The sequence below is a fragment of the Fundulus heteroclitus genome, chromosome 14 (genome assembly GCF_011125445.2).
Source record: "Fundulus heteroclitus isolate FHET01 chromosome 14, MU-UCD_Fhet_4.1, whole genome shotgun sequence".
NCBI lineage: Eukaryota > Metazoa > Chordata > Actinopteri > Cyprinodontiformes > Fundulidae > Fundulus > Fundulus heteroclitus.
Genome location: NC_046374.1, coordinates 34,368,921 through 34,390,763, shown reverse-complemented (window position 1 = coordinate 34,390,763; position 21,843 = coordinate 34,368,921). Strand labels below are relative to the sequence as shown.

The 21,843-nt window shown below is 38.8% G+C and overlaps 1 protein-coding gene across 5 annotated transcripts in view; it reads left to right on the top strand.

Annotated features, from left to right (window-relative positions):
- tec (tec protein tyrosine kinase) overlaps positions 1 to 21,843 on the top strand; it is an 80,935-nt gene that overhangs the window by 18,433 nt on the left and 40,659 nt on the right. For 2 of the 5 annotated variants that reach the window (XR_004932598.1, XR_004932599.1), the window contains exons 6-18: positions 317 to 360; positions 439 to 653; positions 4,318 to 4,383; positions 5,171 to 5,225; positions 5,669 to 5,751; positions 6,459 to 6,592; positions 7,944 to 8,018; positions 9,507 to 9,678; positions 9,913 to 10,129; positions 10,221 to 10,285; positions 10,370 to 10,489; positions 11,866 to 12,023; positions 19,217 to 19,594. Coding sequence is in view for 1 of the 5 variants with exons in the window: in XM_036146741.1 (XP_036002634.1) it covers positions 317 to 360; positions 439 to 653; positions 4,318 to 4,383; positions 5,171 to 5,225; positions 5,669 to 5,751; positions 6,459 to 6,592; positions 7,944 to 8,018; positions 9,507 to 9,678; positions 9,913 to 10,129; positions 10,221 to 10,290; positions 10,376 to 10,489; positions 11,866 to 12,023; positions 19,217 to 19,300 (1,487 nt within the window). In the remaining 4 variants the exon portion in view is untranslated. Of the gene's footprint in view, positions 1 to 316; positions 361 to 438; positions 654 to 4,317; positions 4,384 to 5,170; positions 5,226 to 5,668; positions 5,752 to 6,458; positions 6,593 to 7,943; positions 8,019 to 9,506; positions 9,679 to 9,912; positions 10,130 to 10,220; positions 10,291 to 10,369; positions 10,490 to 11,865; positions 12,024 to 19,216; positions 19,597 to 21,843 lie in introns of those variants that run through there. The other 3 variants (XR_004932601.1, XR_004932600.1, XM_036146741.1) reach the window with 2 other exon arrangements.

Here is a 21,843-nt window from a genome sequence, read left to right as displayed (position 1 = left end):
TATAAAATAATTGTCATTTTCTACAATGACTTGCAGAAATTGTAGCACTTATGCACAATATTCAAATTCTTTTAGATGTTCCTGTAAGTTTTACAAACATCACTGTTAATCCTTTTGAGCCTAAAATTGTTTTTTTTTTGCTTTGCTGCTTGTTAAAAAAAATCCCCTCAGTATATCTTTCAAAAACATTGTTGTGAAATGAGAAACGTTCGAGGTCAAAGTTAGCAGCGAGCCAGCCAGTCAAAAACAAGCGAAGCTGAAACGGAAAGCGCCGAGGCTGTCTGCTTCACCGGCTCTTTCTCTTCCTCTTTTCTAGTTTCCAGGAAACCTCTGCCCCCGATTCCTGGAGAGGAGGACAACGTGAGTAACCAGCCGCCCTCCAACCGCCTCGGCCGCCTCCGAGCCGCCGACACCAACGCTCTGTCCTTCCTCCTGCAGCGTCGCCACGGTCTTCCTCCCATCCCGCAGGACGACGACGACGCAGACGAGGATGAGGACGACGAGGAGGAGGGGACGGGGGAGGAGGAGGTGGTGGTGGCCATGTTCGACTTCCCGGGACTGGAGCCGCATGACCTGAAGCTGGTCCAAGGAGGCGAGTACGTCATCCTGGAGAAGTGTGACGCCAACTGGTACAAGGCCCGCAACCAGTACGGGTGAGAGCTCAGACACTGGCAGCGCTTTGGTTTAGGGTTGGACCGCACCGCTCAGAGGCATCATGGGAAAACTAAGTGCACCCCATCATTCAGCCAAAACAACCTTTAGCTGATTCTTATCAGATTGGTGTCTGCATTGCTTCGCCTGTTGAGGTCTGGGCTTTGACTGGACCGTCGCGCCACCTTGGTTTTTTAGCCTCTCTCACTGCAAAAACGGATCTAAAAATAAGGAAAATGTTCTTAAAATTAGTTCTGGTCGGATGGCCCGTACGGGTCGTGTCGGCCCCCCCTCTTTGGGGGGCCTGGTCCGGGGGGCGCCTGGTCCGGGGGCGGGGCCGGGGGTCGGGCACAGGCAGACGTATTGTTGAATTGTGGTGACCCCCCCCCCCCCCACTTGGGATTTTTGGATGTGAATGCTATGTGGGAATGTGTGTAAAGCGTCCTTTTTTTTATTTATTTTTTATTTATTTTTATTTTATTTATTTATTTATTTTTTTGGTGTCTGTGTGTGGCGAGTGGGGCACAAGGGAGGGATGGTGTGAATGAGTGTTTTTTTTTTTTTTTTTTTTTCTTTTTTTTTTTTCCAGGTTTGGGTTCGGTCCGCTCCCTCTCCCAAGATCATCTCAAGTCTCCGCTAGGTGCGGAGCCCATCCCCCCACGTCCTGCCCTCCTCCGCTGCGTTGGCGGGCGCCTTGACCCTCTGGCGCGTTGACGGTCCTCGGGTTTGGGGCGGGTTCCCGGGTGGGCGCCGGCCCATTCCCGGCGGTGGCTTCGCGGGGCCTGGCCCCCCGCGGGGCGGCCGGGGCCCCTGCCGTGGGGGCGGGGCGCCCCTGGGGCCTCTGGCCCCCAGGGCCCATGGCCAGGACCGCTTCAGCGCGGCCGGCTGCCGGCGGAGCCCATGGGCTCGTCCCCGCGGCTCTTGAGGGCGTCGGCATTGCGGTGGCTGGGGGATTTCCTCGGGGTCGTCTCTCCTCTTTCCTCAGGGGGGGGTTGTAGATTTCCTGTGAAGGCCCCTCTCGGGCGCACTGCTTTGGGGGCCCCTTTGGGAGTCCGGGGTTACGGGTCCCCTGACCCCTGCCTCTGTGCTCGGGGAAGGTGGGTCTTCGGTTCTCCACAATCACTATCAAGCCATTTCCTTCTGGATAATTTTCACCTAAACTAGTGCACTCTCACAATCTCCCACAGGTGCTGGGTCCCAGGTATTAAATGTTCACTTATATATAGAAAGGCTATAATTTATTTACTTTCTTTTACTTTTTTTTTAGGTATCACATTACACATGTCAGCTTAAATAATAATACATATGATTTAGCAATGGTATCAAGATGTTACACGATTGTATCTGTTGCTTTATGTCTGTTGGTTGTGCTGTTCTTTTTGTGTCTCTTTCCAGGTGATGGAGCAGACAGAGGAAGTTTTATCATTCTCTTCCTTTTATCTCTTCTTTCTTTCACCTCTTCTTTCTCTTTTTTTCTCTTCTTGTTTTTCTTTTAAAAAAAAAAAAAAAAAAAAAAAAAAAAAAAAAAAAATTAGTTCATTTGTCCTTGATTTGAACAGGTAAATAAGATTTTTTTGCCAATGGAATGAGTATTGTGACCCCTAAAATAAGATAATTAGACATCCAGCACTTGAAATAAGATGATGGAGATGAGTTGTTCCCATTTTAAGTGCAGAAATCTTATTCCATTGGCAAGTCTTCTTATTTACCTGCTCAAATCATGGACAAATACACTCATTTTAAGAACATTTTACTTATTTTAAGTTCCGCTTTTACAGTGCTGTTGTAGGTTCACTGCTGTGTGTCTGGGATCGTCGTCAGTTTGGTCCAGGTCTCCGCTGTCGGACAGACGGCCTCAGGTTTGGCGCACAGACGTCATTTTCAGTTCAGTGCCTGTGGCCGCCAAACGAGCCCAGATCATCAGCCTTCCCCCGCCGTGCCTCACTGGGCGCGTTAGTTTTTTTTTTTTTTTTTGATTGATGACGCGCGGTGTTTTTTTTTTTTAAGACATCCTGTTGGGGATTTTTAAAATCTCACCTTGGGTCTGATCTGCCCAAAAAGGACGTTCTTTAAGAAGACTTGCTTCATTCAAATGCAACGACTAAATCTAACCTCTGCAGCTGAAAGGCCCTTTTTCTTTTCTTTTCTTTTTTTTTGCGGTTTCTCGTCAAGTCAGACCTTGAAAAACATTTGCTGGGATGTCTGTTATCATTATTACTGTTATTGTTGTTATCGTTATTATTATTATTAGTTATTTGTTGTTATTTAAACTTGTAGTCTTAATGAGACACAAGTTCTTTCTTACAAGAGAAGGAGGACGATCCCCTTCCTAAAATGTACATGTTGTGGTTAAACCAGATGAAACCGTCTTATAATAAACAAAGGGAATTAATCGTCTTATAATAAACAAAAACAGCTTCTCAGCAAAACAAACCCAACAACAAGAAAGCACAAAAAGGGAGAAGCACTCATCTCAACGTTTTCAGGTTTACAGAAAATAACCAAATCTAATATCTTAGCTGAGCTTTTCAACTTTAACAAGCTGAAAACCAGCAACCAGTCAAATGGCAAAATTGAGAGCATTCACAAGGTTCCCAAACCAATAGTTATTGACAAAATGCTCAAACAGCCCGTGGCAGCAAAGAGTGTGGACGGTTCAAATGCAGCTCCACTGAATGAGGCTTTCAGTCTTTTAAAGGGTTGAGGAATGTCTGGATTGGTCCAAGGTTTCTGGAAACGGTCCACACAGGAGCTCAGTATGTCTGAGGCAGGTCCAGTGTCCTTACAACTAATCCCAGGCCACGGTCGTTTCTGCATGATTAAAGTAGAGCCCAGCCTGCACTACTGGGTGAAAATCAACAACCGTGACAGATGGACTTTAGGTTCTCTGTAAATCACAGTATAACTTTCACCTTAGACTTATACAACTTTATGGTCATTCTGTATGTACAGAGTGCATACAGAACGAAATTTGGTTGCATACAACTTACGACAGTGTAATGAGACTGCAGGTGGAATAAGACAACATTACAATATAAAGTGATCAGATGTAACAATGCAGGAGAAAAACAGTGTGCAGAATAATGTTTATGTGCAAAGATAATGGTGCACAAATTTGTATGGAAAAGTACGGTTCAGTGCAAAATAATATGTGCAAAAATGCAGTAAACGTTGAGTTTGTGTTATTCCGAATGGATGATAAGAGTTCGGCACCTGCATTAACGCTCGTGTGTTGTCGCTGTGGAAGCAGATGATGAACTGACTGCTTCTTACCACAGATTTATTCCTGTTTTTTTCTTCACCCGTTAGACCTGGATTCCTCAGTGGGAAGACTCCTGGTTAAACTTGACATATAAATCCTCTCATTTCAATGTGTAAAAAAAACGTCTGCAGAGTTAAGTGTTAAAAAAAAGTAAAAAACAAAACAACTGGACTTGTTTTCCGTAGTAGAAGACGTTTCACTTCCTCTCCAGGAAGCTTTCTCAATTCAAAAAGTCTGGAGTAATGATGAGTACCAAGCTTTATACCACTGCCCAACAAAGGCCTTGTAATGGCTTAGATAACATGCAAAGTCAACAGAAACAGGTCCACCCCTTAGTTAAAGTGTTTCTCTTTATTCAGCAACGACTTTGATTTATTTTTCTTCTCCTGGGTTGTGTTTCGCAGGGAGGAAGGTTACATCCCAAGTAACTACGTGACGGAGAAGACGTCTGGGAACCTGGTGCAGTACGTGTAAGTGGGTTAATTATTTCCTCGCACAAAGTCGAAGCGTGCTGATCTAAGCTCAACGTCTCCACGTTTTTGATTAGTCATTAACTTTGTGAACTCGCGCGGATCAGAAGGGGCAGTAAAAGAAAACATATCACATCCAACAGTTAACAAGGCGAGCTGTAAGGCAGCAGATAAGCAGATTTTATTTATAATAATTTTATACACAGTTAAATATTACTGCAGACAGACCAGAAGAGATCTCCGGCTGGAACGAACCTACCTGTGTGAGAAAATCTGCTGTTTAATGTTTTTACCTGGTGGGTTTGGACGATTAGGCAGAGAAACACGGTGTGGACTTGTTGGGCACAGTGGGGGATCTGTGGTGCTGTGGGCCGGTTTCTCTTTCAGAGACCTTGGGAAGCTTGTTAGTGCGTGACGTCTGCAGCTCTTTCACGTCTGCTGGACAGAGAACGGGCCGTCACCGGGTCTCCCAGCAGAGCGTTTGAACAAACCACACACAAAGTCCTCCTCCTTCCATCAGCAGTTCAGTCAACAGGACCTAAATCCCACAAAAAGACATAAGTTTTTTTTAGCCATTATTGCTTAATTTTCTTCCCACTCAAGAGTTTCAATACATTTTCAGTGCAAGATTATGTCTCCTTTTTTTATTTACTTTTAATTAACTGATCAGGATAAACCATAGAGAAAAAAAGAAAGTTCCTGAAACACTGCTGACGTATAACTACAACACAGCAGCGTCATTTTGAGCCTTGAAACCTAAAGCTGTGGTGATGTTGGTTTGTTTCAGATGGTTCAGTAAAGACGTGAACAGGAACATGGCCGAGGAGTTGCTGAGGAAGGAGGTCAGTCTCTCTCTTCACGTTGTTCAGTTTCTGCTTCCTCGCTTTTAATCAAAAAGTAAGGAAAATGTCTTATCCCCCACTCTCCCGATCCCAGAATTGTTGGTGGTTATAGATTCATATTTTGTGGTTGTTTATCTGATCCAAAGTCAGATCAAATCTACACCTTTGGTAGAAAAAAAAGCATTCCCACTGACCCGCGGCACCTTTATCGTGTGATTTGATTGGTCGAACTACAAACTGTGCGTTACTCAGGCTCTATCAATCAGCCACTGGGAAGAGTGAACAAAATGGACCTCTTTATTAAACCTACCCGCTCCTCTATAACCTGTCAATGAGTCAAAAGACGCAGCTTATTTCAGAGCTGCAGCTGCTGGAGCCTGGAGCTGTGTGCGCACAGATGCAACAGGTTTTAAATATAAATAAATCTTTGTCGCCCCCTGCAGGATAAAGAAGGAGCCTTTATTGTGAGAGACTCCAGCTACCCTTCCACCTACACCGTGTCTCTTTATACCAAAAGCGGATCGGGGTAATGATCTATTTTTTTATTTTTTATTTTTTTTATAGTGTCCTGTCTTGCAATGTGACATTAGTAATTGATGCCAAAAAGAGCTCGACAGATTTTACTTTCACAAGTGGAGCAGTACGGCTTTTGCCATAGTGCTCCTCTTGATTCATGCATGTGAATAGTTTTATTATGATTCATGCGGGGAATAACTCACATTATATGGACACTACAAGAGGAAAGGAAGGACAAGAAAAAAGGTGAAAGAAAGAGGAGATAAAAGGAAGAGAATGATAAAACATAACAATCTAAATCTCTCTTCAAATTCAAAATGTCGTCATTTTCTGCTAATGGGATCCCTGCAGCTAAGATCCTTCGTTTGACATTTTAAATGAAATGTATATTTATGTGTTGTTGTGTTATTATAGGAATATTTACATGCAAGCCAAACAAGCTCCAGTGTGAGGAAACCTTTGTGTAGATTTTCAGTATTACATTACCTTTAAACTACATTATTACTTTTAGTTTATTTATCTGGTATATGCTGAGATCGAAATATCATGAGGGCTAATTAATCTTCACGCTGTGTCAATGTAGAAAAATTGTTGACTCTGTTTTTAAGTTGACTTTCACGATGTATAAGTTCTGTGTCATTAAATTAAACTGAAAATGTGTAATTTTCTGCCAGAAAAAGCCTCTCATCTGTTGCTTTTTTTCTTTTCGGTTTTTAGGGATGGGGGTCCGATTATTAAACATTATCACATTAAGCAGACTCAAGGCATACCCAGACAGTATTACCTGGCTGAGAAACACCTGTTCAACTCCATCCCTGAGCTCATCGAGTACCACAGGCACAACGGAGCAGGTACCAGCGCCCTCAGTATCGATCTTTTTAACTATTTAACATGCAAACTGTGGCAATGCAGAGATATTTCTCTGTTAAATGTTGCTGTTTATTGCAAAGCTGCTGTAGCTTTGTCGAACCAGATCAGTGTGGACACAAACTAGATATTGCTTTATTTTTTTTCCTGAAAAATCATAAGGGAGGGACAAAAATGAGTTGCCTACTAAAATGATATTAAGACATTTTCATCTACTTTTACAATGTCTTGGTTTGAATCTGCACAAAACTTTGAAATTATAACAAGTACTCGTGTTAACTTGGAAATGTTCACCACTAGGACAGCTCGATCAATAAGTATTCTTTTTTTACATTGATACACAGGTTCCTGATCTGAACTGAGCTGAATGTTGTCCGTTGTTCCCTACCTCTTTTGCTTAAATATATAGATATTCATATATTTGAATCTTTGACATATATATCTTTATAGATTAGTAGGCCTTATAACACTCATCTGATCAACCTGATAACACTGCAATATTTTTGACATATTTTTTATTAATAAATTACAATATATGAGAATCATTTATTAACAGCAAAATATATTGTATCTGTAACATGTTGCAACCATCCTCATGCAATGTTGTAACTGTCCCCGGGCCCAGGGTCATTTACAACATCTGATGCTGTGCATTCAGATGTGAATTTAGAAAATATACTTACTTAAATCAGCTTTAAATGATTTTGACTGTTAACATACATATGTAGGTTTATTGTAGAACACCTTGTCTAGTCCAAAATAGACAAAGTAACAGAATCAAATGCAAAAGGTGTTGCAACTGTCCCCAGTCTCCCCTATTAGCCTATGGTATATTATGCTATGTTAGCATATTAGCATATGGTGCATTATGCTATGTTAGCATATTAGCCAGTGGTGTATAAGCTATGTTAGCATATTAGCCTATTGTCTATTATGCTAGGTGGTATATTAGCCTATTGTGTATTATGCTAGGTGGTATATTAGCCTATGGTGAATTGTGCTATGTTACCATATTTGCCTATGGTGTATAATGCTATGTTAGCATATTAGCCTATGGTGTATTAGCCTAAGCTGCCTTAGCCAATGCTATCCAATGTTATCTCTGTCTAAACCCATGTTATGCTAACCCATTCGCTTTATTGTTACCAAACAGCAGCAGTGAAACAAAGCTTTATAAATTATAAAATGCTTTTTGTTAAAATTCTTGTGTGTTTGATTGAATGCTAGAGGTGAACTTTGATAACACGATTTGCCATGAACTGCAGAGAGGCCTTTTTTCTGAACACTTTAATAACAGGTAATTGGCTTCATTTGTGTCAATTTGGCCATTTTCAGGTCTTGCTGCCAGGTTGAGATATCCTGTAGGAAAGAAACACAAATCGGCTCCATCGACAGCGGGCTTCAGCTACGGTAGGTACTAACATAACTAAAATATTTTTAAAGTTTTTTTTTGTTACTAGTATCCTTTAACTGATAATTTAATGCACATGATGGGGTTCAAACACTGAGCTATATTATATACTGGAGTGCTAATCGCCCGCTGTTAGAACGAGTCGCTTTGAAGCCACCGGCCGCCATATTGGTACTCCCTATTTTCCTCTAATAACTAGGGAATATGTGTGCTACAGCATCGAATAACGAGGATTTTCTCATGTTCAGGGGGGGCTTAAAACTTTTAAAATGTCAAATGCCATATACTTTTGTTATGTTCTAAAACTGTCAAGTAATGAGAAAGTCATGTGCTGAAATATTTCGCATTTTATTTTTTTAAATATATATATATATAACATTTATAAATATATAAAAAACTATATATATATATATATATATATATATATATATATATATATTTAATATGAATAACATGTCAAATATTTCAGTACCTGATTTCCTAGTGGTTGATAGTGTTAGTACATCCACTGACTGTAGAATTACCTGTGAAACGTTTTCACACAGCCAGAAAACTGCTTGTTGTTGCAACCAAATCCTGTGGGATTCTGTGAGAGTAGGGAGTAGCAAGATGGCGGCCAGTGACTTCAGACTTTTTCGGCAAAATCAGCACTCCAGTGTATTATATAGCTCAGTGGGTTCAAAGTGTGTTCTCCGCTTCTGTCACACCCACACCAATGCTGGTCCAGACAGAGACTCCAGTTGTTCCGCCTGATCTGTGGTCCATATACTTATGCCAAAGGAATATTTTATCCCTAAATAATATTCTGCACATTCTTACATATACAGTAATACAAACATTGTTTGTATTTTTTTTACTATGATTTATTGTTTTTGTTTTTATTCCACTCTTTCTCACAGAATTCTTTAGAGTTGATGCCACACAGTAATGCTTAATAGCAGTAGGGTGCAGACCACAGGTTCACTACTCTATTACAGTATCATGGCTCAGCTTTCCAACAATGTCTTTCTCAATGGACATGACTGCAAGATTGTGTAACCTTTGCTGAACCATGGATTAATGCAGACAGGCGGGCAGCCGACGCAGTGCGCTAAAAGACCTGAATGAGAGGGAAACATGTCTTCATTCAGCAATATTGTTGTGCAGTCAGCTATGTATGCATTAGTTGAATGAGTTCATAGATGCATCTTCACATTACTAGCTGAAAGTAATGTTGAAGTTGCAACAAAGACCCACATGTTAGTCGCCTACTTACACTCTCACTAGATCTTACATTACGACTATGTTGTCTTATTGAATGGGGCTAAGGGCTGTTCCGGCAATGTTGAAGGTAGTTGGCAACATTTGAAGCGGGGGGCTTCAGCCCACCCAAATAGGCCTAAAGACGTTCATTGGGTAGAAAGCAGCGATGGAAAAGGGGCAAAAGGATTTTTACCTTCACCTGCATATCTGCTCTTCTTCTTACCTTTGCGCTCTTGTCTCTGCAGATATGTGGGAGATAAACCCGAGCGAACTGACCTTCATGAAGGAGCTGGGCAGCGGTCAATACGGCCAAGTGAGGCTTGGCATGTGGAGGGCTCAGCATAAAGTGGCCATTAAGGCCATCAGGGAGGGAGCCATGTATGAGGAGGACTTCATTGAGGAGGCCAAAATCATGATGTAAGAACGAAAGCAAAACTCAAAAACCACACAAGCCTTTAAGAGTGGAAGGAAGCAAAGCAGTATAGAAATGAGTGACATAGTCATTAGTGCCATCTAGAGGTATGTGGAAGGTACTACAACTAATCAGATTTGTTAAAAAATGGAGAACCTTAAAAAAACAGTTTCAATCCCGTCCTTAAAAACCTGCATTTTCTCGAGATGGTCCAGTCATTTATCATCTGCACTTTCCAGGAAACTGTCCCACCCCAAACTGGTGCAGCTCTATGGCGTATGCAGCCAGCAGAAGCCCATCTACATTGTGACAGAGTTCATGCAGCAAGGCTGCCTGGTGAACTATCTCAGGCAGGGTCGAGGCAGCTTCAGCCTGGGGTCCTTGCTGAGTATGTGCCTGGATGTCTGCGAGGGCATGGAGTACCTGGAGGCCAACAGTTTCATTCACAGAGACCTGGTACTGTTGCTTATTCATCCTTACTTGCACCCCTACAACTGTTTTTTTATAATTTTTGTGAAATATTTATGAATTTTACTGTCTACTGAAGGCTGCCAGGAACTGTCTGGTGAACGATGCTCTGGTGGTAAAGGTGTCTGACTTCGGCATGGCCAGGTACGAGTCAGCATGATTGTTTTTTTCCTCCCCAATATAGAATGCCTTAACTGAATCTGAAGCCATTAAATGCTGCCTGTGCAGATACGTCCTTAGACAACCAGTACACCAGCACAAAAGGCGCCAAGTTTCCAGTGAAGTGGTCTCCTCCTGAGGTCTTTAACTACTGCAAATTCAGCAGCAAGTCCGACGTCTGGTCGTACGGTGAGGATGTTTGAACCATGCAGCGACACTCATACCGACATGTGTACAGAGCACTGACAGAATATTTTTTTTACCTTTTTGTCACACTTGAATGTTTCTGAACGTCAAACTAATTTTAATATCAGACAAACAGAATCTGGGAAAGTACGAAATGCAGTTTTCAATTGAAGATTTCATCTTTTTAAATGGAAAAAGCTTTCCAAATCGACCTGGTGCCAATGTGCCCTAACCTGAATCTGATAACCGGAAGTGCCAACAAATGGCATCAAGCATTTGAGGTAGGCCCTCTTTGCAAAAGTCCTTTAATAAACACATGGACTGCATGTTTCAATTCATGCCATAACATCTCAGGTAGATTCAAGTCCAGACTTTGACTAAGCCATCTTCAGCACAAGAGGTTGTGGGGTTTTTATCCTTTATATTTTTTTATGTTTTTCCCCTTAAAGGTATATAGCCACATAATATGCTTATAAAAAAACAAAAACATTTGATCATGATAAAATAAGGTTATATACACCAAGCTTCCATCTTGATAGTGTTTTGATCGACCTTTTTGAACCAAAAGATAATTCGCTCTGGGGCAAGATGAGCAGATACAAACAGATGTGGCGCCATCTAGCGGCAGTATCACAGAACTATTATAATTTAGGTTTGCTTGATTAATAAATCAATTGTAAATAATACTGGACCGAGCCTGACCCTCTGCAATGCCTCGCAGTAAAGCAGCAGCTCTACTGATCGAAGACCAACCATTATTAATTAAATAAAACAGTCTACAGCAACTTTAAGAGCCTCATATCAGAACATATACACACGTCTATCAACTCTGCGGTCACATCTGAGCCTCGGCAGGTTTAGCGTCCACTTCAATGAACACCAACATTCAGACTGTATTCTCTGCGGCATTCCAGTGTTTTCCCTCTTGGAATCATATTTTTTATCACTGGATAAACTCTTGGACCTTTCTTCGCTGGGAAGTGCTAATAGCCATTAGCCGCTTCCTTGTTTTAACCTCTGCTGTACATACTTCAGTGAAAATCATAAATAAACACGAAAGGCTTTATTTACAAATAAATTGAATATTAACAAAGCATAAAACACCAAAAATAATGACAGGATGTGATAAACCAGACTGAGCTACTGATGTATTAATTTAAAAAAGTCAAATAACATGGCTAGGCACCTTTTTTAGTAAATCAAATCATTATTTAAAAACAGATGTTTTATATGGTTGTCGTTTGATATCCAAACATGTTTGAGCCAAAATGGGAGAGTGTGACCAAAGAGGGAAAAACAAGAAATCTGTGGATGTAAATGCTTTTCACAGCTGTTTTGTCTCTGCTGAAGACCTAACCTGCTGGTCTTTGTGTGTCCAGGCGTGTTGATGTGGGAGGTGTTCACAGAGGGTCAAATGCCATTTGATCAAAGTCTCAACCATGAAGTAGTTACAATGGTAACGAGTGGCCATCGTCTGTACAGGCCGAAAAAGGCCACGCCTGCATTATACGACATCATGCAGCTCTGTTGGAACAACGTAAGTGTGTGGGGAGATATTTTTCTCTTATTTTCTGGTTAGTCAGTCAAAGCTCCACTTTGGGGGTAAAATTATGTAAAAGTAAGACATGAGCTTGATTCTAAAGACACTATGAAGAAAAAAACAACATATTTCTGACCATTTTCCTACATGTGCTATTGGCTCCTGTTTTTTGCCCAGATGACTTCTCAGCAACGGATTCACAAAACAAATAGCGCAAATAAGATGCTGGTGCAAACATGATTGTAAATTATAGCCGGTGTGGAAAAACTATACGTGACCCCTGCTACAAAGACATCAGGGTCAGAAGAGTGACGGAAAGAAATGGCAAAAAGTCATTTATCCAAACAAGGGGAAAGTCTTAAACAATGAAATGAAGCGTTTGTCTAAACTGTGACAAACTGTGGGTCTGGATAACTTGTTAAAGAAGATCCAGGAGTTTATCTCCTTTAGCTCCTCCTTTTTGGTGGTTAAAGAAAAGCGCAAAAGTTAAGTTAAAAAGTATAAACTACGGATGCAAACAATTAATCGATAAATGGTTAAGTAGATTAAAGTTTGCTCCATCCGATTAACTGATGATGTCCGCTTAGACTGACCTTCTTTCAGAGTTGTAGTATGACCTCCATCCAGCAGGTGGTGTGCCGGTCACTCAAGCCAGACTGTAGTTGTAAGAGAAAAAAAAAAAAGTCATGCCGGTCATGAAGGGGTCCAAACAAAGTCCGGTGTGGGATTATTTTTGCACTGTTTAGTAACAAGGATGCAAAATGCTCTTAATGCAGTTCTGTTTTTGAATATAAACACTCAGCAAGCTCCTTTAAATTTCGGCTAAATAGCTCCATTCAGCTGAGCTGCGTGGCGGAGCAGAGTCAGTTTTTCAACCAAAAATCACTGACTCGCTAGGAGAGAAGGATGTGATGACAGGAGGGCATTAAGAAATGTAACATAATAGAAAAACACATGAAACACATGTGGGGTTTATTAATATTTCACATATTTAATTCTGTTGATCATATTTGTTTGTATTCAGTGACCTAATAGGCCTTGGTTTTGTTATATTTTATTTTATTATGTTAATGATGTGTGAGACAACCACAATCGTTTATTCAGTCAGTATTTCATACAGGCGGCACAAATTATAATGATGTCCTTCCTTTTAAAATGTAGCATACTGTAAAAAAAAAAAAAGAACCCTTCATGTTATGGAAAGAGCCTTTTGATACAACAGACAACAAAGTTTTTTTGAGAAAATGGCAGCTTATCAATTAGTTGATGGATAAGATCAACTTTAGATTAATGTATTAATCGATAACTTGCATAACTAGTAGATACATTTTAATATATGGTCAAAACAAACTGGTACTGAAGCAATTTATCTGATATATTAGTTTAAAATGAAATTCGGAATATTATCAGCCAGTGTGAGCAATAATGAGCAGATCAGAGAGTCTGTAATAAATGGTGCCAGATGAGGACAGAGGTGGTTTATGGTTAACCTTTGAATGTCTAGTGCCATCTGGTGGAATGGTTTATTTTATCAATGCTTGACTGAATCTAAATTTGTAATGTCAGACTTTTTAATATAATTTACTAGATAATCACAGAACTCCCTTTTAACTGGAACAGATCAGTTATTTTATTGTTATAGGCTATATTATAACATTCCTGTTTTCCTTTTTATGAAATCAGCAACACTTTGTTGGTTTTTGTCAATTACTGCCAGCTTTAGGTTTACAGTAAATATTTAACAGTGTGTCACAAATTTCTTTAAGTATTAGATTTTTTTATTGAATTTACATAAGATACCTAAAAAATGCAGATTTTCTTCTCTCATTCACCTCCACCACTTTATTATAATCTGAATTGCAATACTTTAATCTGAAATAACTGCTTAAATCACAGATAAACATTCTTTTCAGTGCATCATTAATTGAGGTGCAGATCTTCCTTTGCTAAAGCTTTAACTTTACCATAAATCATGGACTGCTGCTCTTGCAAGTGCAGGAGCTGAATTTGGTGTTTATTTATATTAATTTAGTATTTTTTAGAGTATGTTTTTATGTATTTTGAAATCAACAAATATTTTAAATTGGAATTTGACTAAATACAATTCATTAAATATATATAAAATTAATGTTTTGATTGCATTTACAGTCCAGCCAATGAAGCTTCCTCCTTTTAGAAACAGGTTTCCTCATTTCAGATTTTCCCTGAATAAACAACATTGAAACTATAGTTCCTGGAAACTCTTGGTTCCTTTATTTCTAGGAAGCTCCCAGATTAATTCTGCTGACTGATTGATTTTATGTTTATGTCGAAAACCCACTTTAGCTCAGTAAAACCATTTTTTGTCAAAACTTTCATCCATCTGACAGCAATACACCGTATTCTCCTTTATGCATAATTTTTATTCACAGAGGAACGTTCAGAACCTCTTCTCTACCTGTTCTTTGCACATAAATGTGTTTTTTCTTAAGTCTGAACTTACTGCCAACGCTTTTAAATCTCTGTTCTGATAATTTTCCCGGTCTTAGAAACAAGAACTGATGTAAAAAAAGAAAAAGAAAAAATGTATTTCATAATTTCAATCTCAAAAAATAACTTTTTTCAGCGTCAGGTTATGAGAGTTTAATAATTTTGAGTTTTTAAGTTAGATCTATTTTTAAAGACTATACTCATTCTACAAAATCTCTTTTCTATTTCATTTAAACATACAATTATCTTATTTAGTAAAACGATTTTAACTATTAAAATGTCATTTATTGTACTTCAGAAGTCATTTTTTTGTACTACCAAATTATTTTAGCAACACCTACCTGTGTTTTGTTTCAGTATTATATATTATGTAATTCAGTTATGATTGTTGTTCTTGCTGACTTTCTATAAGTGCTTTGTACATGTATACATATATAAACCAGATATTAATCTCTATAAAAAGAGATTAACTTTTAAATTCAAAAGATTATTGAAAAGAACTAATTTTGTGCCTTTTTAAATAATTTAATGATGTCATAGATTTAACAGCTTCTGATGGGTTGATTCACAAAGTCTAAGTTAAATGGAGTCGTGCCTCTATGACGGCTGGCTTCCCTGTGAGACATAGTGAAGAAAATCCAAGAACAGATCAGTTATTTTATTGTTATAGGCTATATTGTAACATTCCTGTTTTCTTTTTTATGAAAGCAGTAACACTGTTTGATGGTTTTTGTCAAAAATTACTGCCAGCTTTAAGTTTACAGTAAATATTTAACAGTGTGTCACACATTTCTTTAAGTATTAGATTTTTTATTGAATTTACATAAAATGCCTAAAAAACCTGCAGATTCTCTGCTCTCATTCACCTCCACCACTTTATTATAATCTGAATTGTAATACTTTAATCTGAAATAACTGCTTAAATCACAGATAAACATTCTTTTCAGTGCATCATTAATTGAGGTGCAGAACTTCCTTTGCTAAAGCTTTAACTTTACCATAAATCATGGACTGCTGCTCTTGCAGGTGCAGGAGCTGAATTTGGTGTTTATTTATATTAATTTAGTATTTTTTGAAAAATAAACAAATATTTTAAATTGGAATTTGACTAAATATAATTAATTAAATGTATATAAAATTAATGTTTTGATTGCACTCACAGTCCAGCCAGTTAAGCTTCCTCCTTTTAAAAACAGGTTTCCTCATTTCAGATTTTCCCTGAATAAACAACATTGAAACTATAGTTCCTGGAAACTCTTGGTTCCTTTTATTTCTAGGAAGCTCCCAGATTAATTTTGCTGACTGATGATTTTATGTTTATGTAGAAAACTCACCTTAGCTCAGTAAAACCATTTTTTGTCAAAGCTTTCATCCATCTGGCAGCAATACACCGTATTCTCCTTTATGCATAATTTTTATTCACCGAGGAACGTTCAGAACCTCTTCTCTACCTGTTCTTTGCACATAAATGTTGTTTTTCTTAAGTCTGAACTTACTGCCAACGCTTTTAAATCTCTGTTCCCGATCGTAGAAACAAGAACTAATGTAAAATAAATAAATAAATAAATGAATTTCAATCTAAACAAATAACTTTTTTAAGCATCAGGTTATGAGAGTTTAATAATTTTGAGTTTTTAAGTTAGATCTTTTTATTTTTAAAGAATATATTCACTTTATTAAAAAAAATCTGGTTTCTATTTTATTTAAACATATAAATATCAAATTTATTAAAACAATTTTAACGGTTAAAATTTTATTTATTGTATTTCAGAAGTCATTTTTTTTGTACTACTGAATTATCTTAGCAACACCCACCTGCTTTGTTTCAGTATTATTATTTATTAAGTTAGGATTGTTGTTCTTGCTGACTTTCTATAAGTGCTTTGTACACATATAGATATATAAACCAGATATTAATCTCTATAAAAAGAGATTAACTTTTAAATTCAGAAGATTATTTAAAAAAAACAACTAATTTTGTGCCTTTTTTAAATAATTTGATGATGTCATGGATTTAACAGCTTCTGATAGGTTGATTCACAAAGTCTAAATTAAATGGAGTTATGCCTGTATGACGGCTGGCTTCCCTGTGAGACATAGTGGAGAAAATCCAAGGATCTTCGATAAGACCTTTGGGTAAAATTCAATTTAAGTAAAATTCCCAGCTCCCATTGAGACCTGTAGAGGTGTCAACCATCGGTTCATGGGTACGTCCATCATGTTCAGGAAAGACAGAAGTTGTGTCCTAGAAATGGACGTGTTTTGGTGTCCAGTGTGTGGATCAGTCCCAGAGGAAAAGCAAAGGACCTTTTTGAAGATGTTGGCTGAAGCTGGTCAGAGTGAAACTAGTTCTTGTCCTGTGATCTAATGCAGTGGTTCTCAAAGTTTTCGTGGAGGGGGACCCCTTTGCAGCGGTAACATTTTTCCAAGGACCCCTTTAGATTCCTCATGCTGATGGTATTTTTTTAACTTTCAGACAGACGACGACTTAGCAAATCCCCAAACAGATTGCAACGTGGCGCTGTCTTTCAAGAGCTGTGATAGGTTGATGATACAAGAAAAACAAATCTAAAAGAGTTCCTAGTGATCAAAGGGGAGAAATTAACCAATTAGACTGGATTAAGAAATACGACGATGAAGAAACATGATGATGAAACTTAACAAAATGAATTGTCAGACGGCATCAAAACGTTTGAACATCCTCATTATTTTAATTTGCTAATTTATTTTTACTCATCAGTCTTTTAGCCCTCTGATGCATGAATTATGAATCACAGAGTCAAGATGTTTTTATGTGTTTTTACTCTTCTTAAGGCTTGAAAATAAACAAATATGAACTTTTTCTTCAAAAATTCAATTTTTCCAGGAAGTTACAGAAATTTCCACTACAGTGGACTACATGTTTGAGCACTCAACACAAAACATTATGAATTTATTCTAAAAACAGAACAATCTTGTAAATGTAAAAAAAAATTGTTTAATTTTATGCTTTGAAAAATATGTCAACATATTTTGTTTAAATTTTAACACTATATAGGCACAATGTTTATAACTGAATAAGAAAACCAATGACAATCATAGCCAAAAATCTTTAACCTGAATGTGACAAACATCACTGTGGCTCTCCACGGTTCTATAAGAACGTAGGGCAGTATAACCAAGTCCTTTTATTAGCATGTTGCGAGAAAACATGAACTGTCATTTTAGTCTCTGCATCTGCTAACACTTTGATGGTCATCACACCTAAGTTGTATGAATGTTTGCAAAGCACCCAGGGCAAAGTGGCACACAGCATTGCATGCAAATGTATTTGATCTTTCATGTGCATGCAGCATCATGGCCTCTGTTTGCATTTTTAGAAGTTTTGGATGAAATTTCTTGGACTATTCTGCAGGTTGCCTTATTCTCTGCTGTGTTTGAAGTCTACAATATAAATAATTGGTATAGTTAACACAAACTACAGCTAATCTGTGCAAAATATACACAAAGTATAAACTAAATATACTCAAATGTAACATTTAAATGAATATCTTATATGCGTTATGTTTAAAACACTGAATTATAAGCAAAACAATTACAAGACAGTAAAGCAATTATAAGGACTTCTGCTGAAAAAACGTAATGGGAGATGCATGACGTCCACTTCAGTGGACACATGGTTAATAGTAATTTTCTAAATGTTGGAGAAAATTTGTTATATTTCAAACTGATACTATCCTTTCTTAGATGTTACTGTAAATCATCATTTTTTTTACCTGTTGAGCTCTTCTACTATAGAATAATTGAGAGGAAATGCCAGCAGTGGTCAACAGAGGTTGCTGTTTGTTGGCCATCTTGGATTCAGAAGAAATTTACTTGCAGTTACAATGACTGACCACTGAATTGACCTCAATGGAGTATGGCAGCAGAGAGCATTCTAGACACTGACATGCAGTTTCACCATAGAAACCACAGAATTAAAGAGATATTTACTTTTTAGTAGCTGTCCACTACAGTGGCCGCTATGCACCAGAGGGTTACTTACTGTATCTTTTTGACATTAATGCACACTCACCTGTCAGCGTTTTCCTGGGATTACCTGCTTGTTTAAAAAGGCATGAAATGGAGGAAAAAAGGTGGAGAAACCTGAACTGGACAGCAGCGCTGCTCACAGCTCTGGGAGGAGAATAACGTGTTGAACGATAAATTGGTCCCTGGATCACGGCGCATATACACGGACTCTGAAGCATGTCTCTACAGATTAATGAGGCTTTTTCTCTGCACATCTTGGTGCTTTTACGCACCAGCCTGGAAAGTGAGAAGCGCTCCGTGCAGCGATTTAAAAAGTGAGGAGTTTGCATCATAAAAGCAGACTTCCAGATCACCTTTCAGGCTCCTGACATCAACATGAAATACAGAAAATACTTTCTCACTGCTTTTACATATATTCTTTGTAAATTTCTCCACTTTTTATTCACAATTACTCAATATTTTTTTTATATTTATTTATCCTCAATTAAAGAACCGTACTAGAGCCGCGTCTATAAGCCATCGGGTCGCCAATTTCCCTCTACCCGCTACTTTTAGTCTTAGGATTCTTTGTGAGCATGGACCCTGGTTTCTGATGTAAAAGGATGTAATAAGCCTCGTTGAATGTTTTCATGTTAGTTTGCTGATATTGCGTGTTTTGGGCCTTTTAGATTTTAACCTGATGTGTTTCTGTTTTATCTCTCCGTCTGCAGAGACCAGAGGAGCGTCCCTCCTTCTCAGAGCTTTGCCTCAGACTCTCTGACGTCTTGGAGGACGACGTTCTTCCCTCCACCTGATTACCCAGACTCCTCCTTGTCGCTGAAGGAAAGAAAGAAGCTGCTCCTAAAAGCTGTCATAAACTGCCGTATGTTGCGGCGCCGCGGTACTTTTGTGTTGTTTTGTGTTTTTTAGCACAGGAAAGCTGCTCCTAGCGTCAGCAGCCGTCCACCAACCACTGTTGGTGGACACAGTATCAGCTGTTTCAGGACGGCCAACACGAACCGACAGAATGCACTGACACTCAACCAGCTCTCATGACGGACAAGTTCACCCACGCATGCTAACGTTTTTTTTTTTTTTTGTTGTTGTTTTTTTCAAATAAATATTTTTTATGAAGCTTTGTTTTTGTTTCTCTTGGTCTGAGTTTTTACATAAGAGTTAGAGAGTCTCTTAAAGGTATACTATGCAACCGGGGTTGATTTTCCAGCGAGGCTCCCCCCAGAGGGCGAAAGTAAAAGTGCACTGTCATAAAGATGCTCAGCTGTTCTGGTTTCTCCGTCAAGCCAGGCGCGGTTGTTTTGAGCTTAGCAGACAGGCGAACGCAACGAAAAGAAAAAAAAAAAAACGGCAGTACAAACAATGACTAACACAGTGAAAGTATAAACATCAGGGTTTCCCGCAGTGCTTTCTTGGCCGCCTCGCCAAACTCACGCTGCCGCTTCGCCAACATTAAAAAAAAAAAAAATAATAATAAAAAATAAATAATAATAATAATAAAAACTCGATATGCTTGCATGTTTATTTGACATTAACACGCGGTTCTTTGTTGTTGCTTTCGCGCATGCATATAGTGAATAGCAGGGCAGAAACGCATGGAGTTCTCGCCGTAAAGCAAGACCGACTCTCGCGATGCACCAGACTTCTGAGCCTGTGGGTGCGGGCCGAGGGCTCCTGCAATTGCAAGTACGGTATTTCCCCCACAGACCACCAGGGCGGCCGAGAAAACCTTTGTTCGACCTGAAATGACTCATTTAATCATCCAAAACGGTATGGAACACATTAATGTTCACTGCGGGACGGTGGGTTGCCTTATGCTTCACTTTATGTTTTACACAGAGGATTAAAGATTTTTCTTTTGTCTGGAAAGATAATTAAATTTAACAGCAAACCCCAGAGAAGCTCTATGAAGTATCGCCGACAGGAACATGAGTGATGACAGAGACAATTAGACGGCCTGGTGATGGCTATCAAAGCAACCTCAGCTTCCTGAACACCTCAGCAGAACCACGGCCACGCTGCACTGATGCATGAATTCATGCAAAAGGAGCCCAACCCAGTACTGAGGGCAGACAGAGCACAGTGAATGGACTTACCTGTTAGTGGGCCACATTTATAGTAAAAAAGCTGAGTTTATCGGTCTCATGATACTTGCTTTTTTCAGAGAGCCTTAATTAGTGGCTGTGTTCCCTTTAAGGCATTTCTATTATTAAGTAAGTTCATAAGGCCAAATAAATAAGTCTAAAACCATTTCTGTTATTAAAAATGATTACAAATTGTTTGGACGAACAGTTTATGCTTTGTATAAGTTTATATTAAAAATATTGTCGGTAAATTCTACGTCCGGTTCCGGGGACGCACCTCAGTTTTGCCGGTGTTGCTAGAAAAACAAAGATTCACAAGCAAGAAGCAGTATAGAAACGTCATCCGATGCCATTCACTCCGAATTATCAGGCGGGATATTACTTTAGTGAGCTTGAACCACTTAATTTCTATATGAAAGTCTCTATGCATTGAGATTGTATATTCTGTCATTTTATTTTTCACCACATGTTCATGAAGACAATTAAGTTTCAGCTAAACTCCAGGGTCTTCATTTGTGGTTTAACACATTGTCACCAACATCTTTGCTGAAAATACTACAGTGGCGTTTATCAGTAGGACATAATCGTCAATATGAACAAAAATAAAAAATATGTGCCCCTCTTTGTGTGTGTGATGAATTTATACAAAATGGTAAAGAATGTTTCAGTTATAACTTCATGAATTCAATTATTAACGTTTTAACAATCTAAACAATTTAAAAGTGCGTGTTTATCTTGATCAATTCAATTTTATTTATAAAGCGCCAATTCATGAAACATGTCATCTCAAGGCACTTTACAAAGTCAAAATCAATCATATTATACAGATTGGTCAAAAATGTCCTATATAAGGAAACCAGTTGATTGCATCAAAGTCCTGATAAGCAGCATTCACTCCTGGAGAAGCGTAGAGCCACAGGGAGAGTCGTCTGCATTGTACATGGCTTTGCTGCAATCCCTCATACTGAGCAAGCATGAAGCGACAGTGGAGAGGAAAACTCCCCATTAACGGGAAGGAAAACCTCCAGCAGAACCAGGCTCAGTATGAACGGTCATCTGCCTCGACCGACTGGGGTTACAGAAGACAGAGCAGAGACACAACAAGAGAGACAAAAAAGCACAGAAGCACACATTGATCTAGTAATCTGTTCTACGTTAGATGGTAATAGCGGGTGAGCCGTCTTCTCTGGATGATGTCACAGTTAAAAGAACGTCAGACCAGGTGTACCTACTATGAAGAAAAAAAGCTGAAATGATGA